This window comes from Podarcis muralis, chromosome W (genome assembly GCF_964188315.1).
Source record: "Podarcis muralis chromosome W, rPodMur119.hap1.1, whole genome shotgun sequence".
Classification (NCBI taxonomy): Eukaryota; Metazoa; Chordata; class Lepidosauria; order Squamata; family Lacertidae; genus Podarcis; species Podarcis muralis.
Genome location: NC_135674.1, coordinates 23,855,956 through 23,864,352, shown reverse-complemented (window position 1 = coordinate 23,864,352; position 8,397 = coordinate 23,855,956). Strand labels below are relative to the sequence as shown.

The 8,397-nt window shown below is 41.8% G+C and overlaps 1 protein-coding gene across 1 annotated transcript; it reads right to left on the bottom strand.

Annotated features, from left to right (window-relative positions):
• Positions 1-276: 276 nt before the first annotated feature.
• LOC144326263 (E3 ubiquitin-protein ligase RNF4-like) lies at positions 277-1,086 on the bottom strand. Its single transcript, XM_077922815.1, has one exon. The coding sequence runs from the start codon at positions 1,084-1,086 to the stop codon at positions 277-279; it is 810 nt and encodes a 269-aa protein (XP_077778941.1).
• Positions 1,087-8,397: the final 7,311 nt, after the last annotated feature.

Below are 8,397 nucleotides of genomic sequence, written 5' to 3'. Positions count from 1 at the left end.
CATATCCTCCAAGCTGTTCTTCAAACTTCTACAGACCTCAAAAAATGTGAGCTGCAAAAACCTTAACGCAAAATGAAGCTGAAACAGTACAACTGGACTATAAGGAGGCCAACTGGAAAAAAGTGAAATTGCTAACTGTCATATTGAAGTCATATATACTTTGTGTGTTCTTTGGAGTTCACTCATGTTTATGAAAGCCACATTAGACTGTGTTCAGGAACACCCATGTCTTCACATATAAAGTGGATGATACTCCTTTGGAGTGAGTTTCCTCCTTCAAATTGGGCAAAAGTTAGCATGCCTAAGAAAATTGCTGAGGCACTGACTACAGAAGATGTGGCCACATGTTGACACGATAAGCCGTCCGCTTTGCACAATCTCTGCAAAGCTGTCTATGCAAATTCCACAACTCAAAGTGCCTGAGGATCTTGCAAATTCCCTCCTTCCCACTTCTCTGGGGAGCTTTCTAGTGGCAAGAGCACCACTCTGTGTGTGTCTGCTATCACCACCACCACCACCACCACCACTAAATATGAGGCTGTCAGACAATGGTTGAGGTCTGAACTCTCTATTGGGCTGCTGCCCACTCTCTCCAACAAGCACAAGAGAAGCGTCTTGCGTAAGATCAACAACTAGAGGTTCTGAAGTTTCGCAAGTGAGGTCAACTACTTCCACATCAATACTTCTATCATTAAGGCTGTGTGGTTCTTCTTGTGCAGCTGCAACAGCTATTTTCCTTTGATTACAGGTTTGCACAGAGCGAGTCTTGCATCCACAATACTTTCTCTGAACCGCCTGGTGCTCAGGTCCTTTGCTACCACCGAAAGGAGTAGTTTGTTCCACAAAACTCAGCCCTGCAACAGGAGGGGAGCCAGTAAGGGCAGTTTGTAATAAAGGTAAGGCCAGGGAGGAAGTGGATGGCAGGGAGGAGGAGGAGGAGGAGGAGGAGGAGGGGATACAGGGTTCAGAAGCAGTTCCCACCATCATCTTGTCCAGAGTATGAGGAGGTCTTGCGGAGGTGTTGTGACTGCCCCTCTTGCTTTTGCTGTGCTGGGTTGCATTACATTCTGTACTTGTTGAACTCATGATGCACAGGGATGGGAGAGGCACAGGCTGCAGAGTACTTGCTTCCCCCCTTATCTCCGTGTGCTGCTCCCTGCTTAGTCGCCAAGCAATTCTGTAATGTGATAAGGATGATCATGAATGCTCTCTCTAAAGCAACTTGATGCAACTGGTGACGCTTTGGAGCACTGTGACTTTTTTAGAGTTGTCTCTTTTATACCAGGTACTCCGAAGCTGGGAGCAAGTTCAACATCTCGAGGAGGTTGAGGAACATCTTCCTCAACCTCGGCCCTCCAGATGTTTTTGGCCTACAACTCCCATGATCCCTAGCTAGCAGGACCAGTGGTCAGGGATGATGGGAATTGTAGTCTCAAAACATCTGAAGGGCTGAGTTTGAGGAAGCCTGAGTTAGGGTGCCTTTCGTGTTACTCTATAGAACTGCATTAACGTGGGAAGAAACATAATTAGGCTAAGAAGCAGGCACACAAATATTAATTTTCTATCTTTCAGCCAAGAGATTAGCTAAAACAATTAGGATTATTACGAGGTGGAGTATCTTTCCCTACCTTGACAGTCCTCTTTATACAAGAGTCTGATAAGGAGAAGGGGAGAATTCATGACTGATGAATGCCTCTTATTCAAGAAGAACCAGGGCACATAGCCAAGCTGAGGATGATGGGAAATATTAAATGAAATTCATTGGAGTTGCCTCTACTAGAGCGCACCTCCTATGGCTGCTTTTGCAAGAGGTATTTTTCAGGTTTGACACATTCAATGTGTACACCCAACAGGGTGGATAAAAATCAATGGTTTTTTTAATTAAAAAAAATCTTTTTAAAAAATTTAAATCAATTTTTTTTTATTCAAATTGAATTTTTAAAATAAAATGCTTTTGGAGGAAATATCTTTCTAAAGATAATTTTCTATTTAAGTTACGGGATGCGGGTGGCGCTGTGGGTTAAACCACAGAGCCTAGGACTTGCCGATCAGAAGGTTGGCGGTTCAAATCCCCGCAACGGCGTGAGCTCCCATTGCTTGGTCCCTGCTCCTGCCAACCTAGCAGTTCGAAAGCACATCAAAGTGCAAGTAGATCAATAGGTACCGCTCCAGTGGGAAGGTAAACAGTGTTTCCGTGCGCTGCTCTGGTTTGTCAGAAGCGGCTTAGTCATGCTGACCACATGACCCGGAAGCTGTGCGCCGGCTCCCTCGGCCAGTAAAGCGAGATGAGCGTCACAACCAGAGAGTCGGTCACGACTGGACCTAATGGTCAGGGGTCCCTTTACCTTTACATATATATATATATATATATATATATATATATATATATATATATATATATGATATTTATTAAAGTTTCCAAAGTATTACAAAAAGAAAAGAAAGAAAAAGTGAAAATACAAAATAAAAACAGTTAAAAACAATTCAATCTTTCCATATCTTATCTTTCCTTTGCTTGTTTCCCAGACCTCCTCACACCTCCCTTTTTTGTATTCCAGTTCAATTTATTGGTTCAGCAAATCCTTTCCCTCTTTGTTTTTATCCTAATCTTTAATCTTAATATATTATAACTTTAGATTATCACCTGTTAACAATCCATTTTTGCACATTCCTTTATAACATTACTGCTAAAAACCACTTAACTTCAATCCAACATCATTCTAACATTCATTAATTTTGCAGTATTTCTGTAGATAGTCTTTAAATTTCTTCCAATCTTCTTCCACCAACTCTTCTCCCTGGTCTCGGATTCTGCCGGTCATTTCCGCCAGTTCCATATAGTCCATCACCTTCATCTGCCATTCTTCCAGGGTGGGTAAATCTTGTGTCTTCCAATACTTTCCAATAAGTATTCTTGCTGCTGTTGTAGCATACATGAAGAAAGTTCTATCCTTCTTTGGCACCAATTGGCCGACCATGCCCAGGAGAAAGGCCTCTGGTTTCTTCAGGAAGGTATATTTCAATACCTTTTTCATTTCATTATATATCATCTCCCAGAAAGCCTTAATCCTTGGGCACGTCCACCAAAGGTGAAAGAATGTACCTTCAGTTTCTTTACATTTCCAACATTTATTATCGGGCAAATGATAGATTTTTGCAAGCTTGACTGGTGTTATGTACCACCTGTATATCATTTTCATAATATTCTCTCTTAAGGCATTACATGCCGTAAACTTCATACCTGTGGTCCATAACTGTTCCCAGTCAGCCATCATAATGTTATGTCCAACATCTTGTGCCCATTTAATCATAGCAGATTTCACCGTTTCATCCTGAGTATTCCATTTCAACAGCAAGTTATACATCCTTGACAAAGTCTTAGTTTTGGGATCTAACAGTTCTGTTTCCAATTTTGATTTTTCCACCTGGAATCCAATTTTTTTGTCCAAATTGTATGCCTCCATTATTTGATAATAATGAAGCCAATCTCGCACTTTGTTTTTTAATTTTTCAAAACTCTGCAATTTCAATTTATCTCCCTCTTGTTCCAAAATTTCCCAATATTTCGGCCATTTGGCCTCCATATTGAGCTTTTTCTGAGCCTTCGCTTCCATCGGTGACAACCACCTTGGGGTTTTATTTTCAAGTAGGTCCTTATATCTTATCCAGACATTAAACAATGCTTTCCTGACAATATGGTTTCTAAATGCTTTATGTGCTTTGACCTTATCATACCATAAATATGCATGCCATCCAAATACATTATTAAAACCTTCTAAATCCACTTTACCTTTACCTATAGATCCCCTTCATGGATCACTGCCTTGCCGTGGCGAAGGGGCTTGAAGAACTCAGAGAAGGTATGAACTACGCCGAGCAGGGCACACAAAATGAACAGGTCATAGTTGAGAGTTTTGACCAAACGTGATCCACCTGGAGGAGGAACCGGCAAGCCACTCCAGTATCCTTGCCAAGAAAACTCCATGGACAAAGACAACAGGCATATAAAAGTTATGACGCTGGAAGATGAGCCCCTCAGGTCGGAAGGCGTCCAACATGCTACTGGGGAAGAGCGGAGGGCAAGTACAAGTAGATCCAGAGCTGATGAAGCGGCTGGGCCAAAGCCAAAAGGACGCTCAGTTGCGATATGCCTGGAAGCGAAAGGAAAGTCCAATGCTGTAAAGAAAAATATTGCATAGGAACCTGGAATGTAAGAACCATGAACCTGGGTAAGTTGGAGGTGGTCAAAAATGAGATGGCAAGAATAAATATTGACATCCTGGGCATCAGTGAACTAAAATGGACGGGAATGGGCGAATTCAGTTCGGATGACCATCACATCTACTACTGTGGGCAAGAAACCCGTAAAAGAAATGGAGTGGCCCTCATAGTCAACAAAAGAGTGGCAAAAGCTGTACTGGGATGCAATCTCAAAAATGATAGAATGATCTCGATACGAATCCAAGGCAGACCTTTTAACATCACAGTAATCCAAGTTTATGCACCAACTACTGGTGCTGAAGAAACTGAAATTGACCAATTCTATGAAGACTTACAACACCTTATAGAAGTGACACCAAAGAAGGATGTTCTTCTCATTATAGGGGATTGGAATGCTAAAGTAGGGAGGGAAGAGATAAAAGGAACAACTGGCAAGTTTGGCCTTGGAGATCAAAACGAAGCAGGGCAAAGGCTAATAGAGTTCTGTCAAGAGAACAAGCTGGTCATCACAAACACGCTTTTCCAACAACACAAGAGACGACTCTACACATGGACATCACCAGATGGGCAGCATCGAAATCAGATTGATTATATTCTCTGCAGCCAAAGATGGAGAAGCTCTATACAGTCAGCAAAAACAAGACCTGGAGCTGACTGTGGCTCAAAATTATCAGCTTCTTATAGCAAAATTCAAGCTTAAACTGAAGAAAGTAGGAAAAACCACTGGGCCGGTAAGATACAATCTAAGTCAAATCCCTTATGAATGCACAGTGGAAGTGAGGAACAGGTTTAAGGATTTAGATTTGGTGGACAGAGTGCCTGAAGAACTATGGATGGAGGCTCGTAACATTGTACAGGAGGCAGCAACGAAAATCATCCCAATGAAAAGGAAATGCAAGAAAGCAAAGTGGCTGTCCAACGAGGCCTTACAAATAGCGGAGGAGAGAAGGCAAGCAAAATGCGAGGGAGATAGTGAAAGATACAGGAAATTGAATGCAGATTTTCAAAGAATAGCAAGGAGAGACAAGAAGGCCTTCTTAAACGAGCAATGCAAAGAAATAGAGGAAAACAACAGAATGGGAAGAACCAGAGATCTGTTCAAGAAAATTGGAGATATGAAAGGAACATTTCGTACAAAGATTACCATAATAAAAGACAAAAGTGGAAAGGACCTAACAGAAGCAGAAGACATCAAGAAGAGGTGGCAAGAATACACAGAGGAACTATACCAGAAAGAAATGGATGCCTCGTACACCCCAGGTAGTGTGGTTGCTGACCTTGAGCCAGACATCCTGGAAAGTGAAGTCAAATGGGCCTTAGAAAGCACTGCAAATAACAAGGCCAGTGGAAGTGATGGTATTCCAGCTGAACTATTTAAAATTTTAAAAGATGATGCTGTTAAGGTGCTACACTCAATATGCCAGCAAATTTGGAAAACTCAGCAGTGGCCAGAAGATTGGAGAAGATCAGTCTACATCCCAATCCCAAAGAAGGGCAGTGCCAAAGAATGCTCCAACTACCGCACAATTGCACTCATTTCACACGCTAGCAAGGTTATGCTTAAAATTCTACAAGGAAGGCTCAAGCAGTATGTGGATCGAGAACTCCCAGAAGTGCAAGCTGGACTTAGAAGAGGCAGAGGAACCAGAGACCAAATTGCAAACATGCACTGGATTATGGAGAAAGCTAGAGAGTTCCAGACTTCCGGGTTGGCGCGTCTGGCTAATGGCGGATTCCCTCCGAGCTCCGGAGGGAATCGGCTCAGCAGGGGATCGGGTCTTACCGTGCCGGCGACACGGGGACCCTCACAAACCACGTACACGGGGTACGTGGACATGGTGACTCGGCGGGCATCGTAAACGCCCCCCCGACCCGTGAAAGAGCCTTTTTAAAGGCTAAGGATCGGGTGCCTGGGAGCGGCGTGGTGCTGTGAGTCTTCTGCTACCCCTGCCGAGCGAAGCCGCATGCCATTCTTCAGTCAGCGCTAACTTCTTCCTGCTAAATTCGGACTTAAAACTAAGAGCAACAACCCGTGAGTAATTTGAAAATTGGATTATAAATTTTTTCGGTTTGGATTTGGTACGAACGGAGGAGATGAAAAAAAAGGGAAGTCCGTCTCCTCCATATTGTTAACAGTGCAAGCAAGGATTTGACAACTAAAGTTGCGGGAAAATTTGTGAGATTGGATAAAAAATACAAACCTCACGGATTTAAAAGACCTAAGCTAAGGTGCTGGAGGACAAGAGATTATTTTGTTTGAAATTAAGTATCACCCTACTCAAGCCCGGGAGCAACCCGAGTTAAGAGCCTGCTGAGACATAGATACTTTTGACAGCTGTCAAACTAGCTGTCAAAGTTGAAAGAACTGAAAATTGAAACTTTAACCGATTAAATCGCTACAAAATATTACAAATAAGGAAAGATCGACACAAACAAGTCTGACTTTTGGATCGGAGAGGGAAAGATCACTAAAACCAGAATCCCTCTAGAGGGGACTCTTGGACATTGCAAGAATGGAACTAAAACAAGGAATACAGGAAATACGTGCTGGCTTGAAGGAGCTGATCTCTCTTGTGGGAAAATTGATACAGAGGAATGAGAAAGGCCTTGTTTTGTCTACGAGCCCACCAGACCCGAAGCTATCTGAAAATACACTAACTGACTTGGAAAGGGACTCTTTGGTTAAAACACAGGCAGCTGGACAAGGGAAAGAACCCAAGATTGAGGAGGAAAAGACACCTGCCAAGCAAAAGGAGCTGAAGGAAGGGAAGGCTGAGACACCATATAAAGGAGAGGAGAGACCAAGATCTGCTAAGAAGAAATCTAAACTGACCAAGGTGAAAACAAGACTATTTGGGACATATAGATTTATGAAACAGTGTTGGAATATGGGACATAAGCAAACAGGCCTAACTGAAAGAATCACCGCCAACATTGAGAAAACAAGTCTTCGATCCTGGGAGTTAAGCATGAGAGACTTTCGAAGAAATCGGCTGAAAGGAACTGTGAGAGATTTGCGTGCCTCGGACGTGAGATCACCAGGCTAGAAAGATGGACTAAATGTACTTTGATTAAGGATTGAAACCGGGGGAGAAGGGTGGGACTTAACAGTCCGAAGGGGGTTGAAGTTCTTTTTTTACCTTTTGATTTTTATAAAATAAAGAATATTTCATAAGAATGGGGAATCCGTGGGAGGGAAAGGGGGGCAATTTTAGGAAAGGTATCTTTTTTTTTCTTTTTTTAGAAACATGCTTATATTCTTTTCTGCTCCTTTATTCTTATATAGAGGATTAAGGGATATACGTTAATAAAATGCTAGCACAACAATGAACTAAAGTATAATTTTATAATTAAAATGAATTTAATCAAACTAGGGTTAAGTAATTTTAATAAAATAAGGTACAGGATGTTTAGGGGAAAAACTTGCTAGAATAAATAAACTGGAGTTGGGAAACAATAGGAGGAGACGTGGGGAAGTCCTGAAAAGAAGTTATTGAAAATAAGTGGGAAGAGGTGAACCTCTTTTTCTTTTTCTCTTTTTTCTTTTTTTGGATGTAAGTTTCTATGTTTCTGAGTTTTGATTCTTAATGTAACCTTTTTGGAAAATTAATAAAGATTATTTAAAAAAAAAAAGAGAGAAAGCTAGAGAGTTCCAGAAAGACATCTACTTCTGCTTCATTGACTATGCAAAAGCCTTTGACTGTGTCGACCACAGCAAACTATGGCAAGTTCTTAAAGAAATGGGAGTGCCTGATCACCTCATCTGTCTCGTGAGAAATCTCTATGTTGGACAAGAAGCTACAGTTAGAACTGGATATGGAACAACTGATTGGTTCAAAATTGGGAAAGGAGTACGACAAGGCTGTATTTTGTCTCCCTGCTTATTTAATTTATATGAAGAATACATCATGTGAAAGGCTGGGCTGGATGAATCCCAAACTGGAATTAAGATTGCCGGAATAAATATCAACAACCTCAGCTATGCAGATGACACAACCTTGATGGCAGAAAGTGAGGAGGAATTAAAGAACCTTTTAATGAGGGTGAAAGAGGAGAGCGCAAAATATGGTCTGAAGCTCAACATCAAAAAAACGAAGATCATGGCCACTGGTCCCATCATCTCCTGGCAAATAGAAGGGGAAGAAATGGAGGCAGTGAGAGATTTTACTTTCTTGG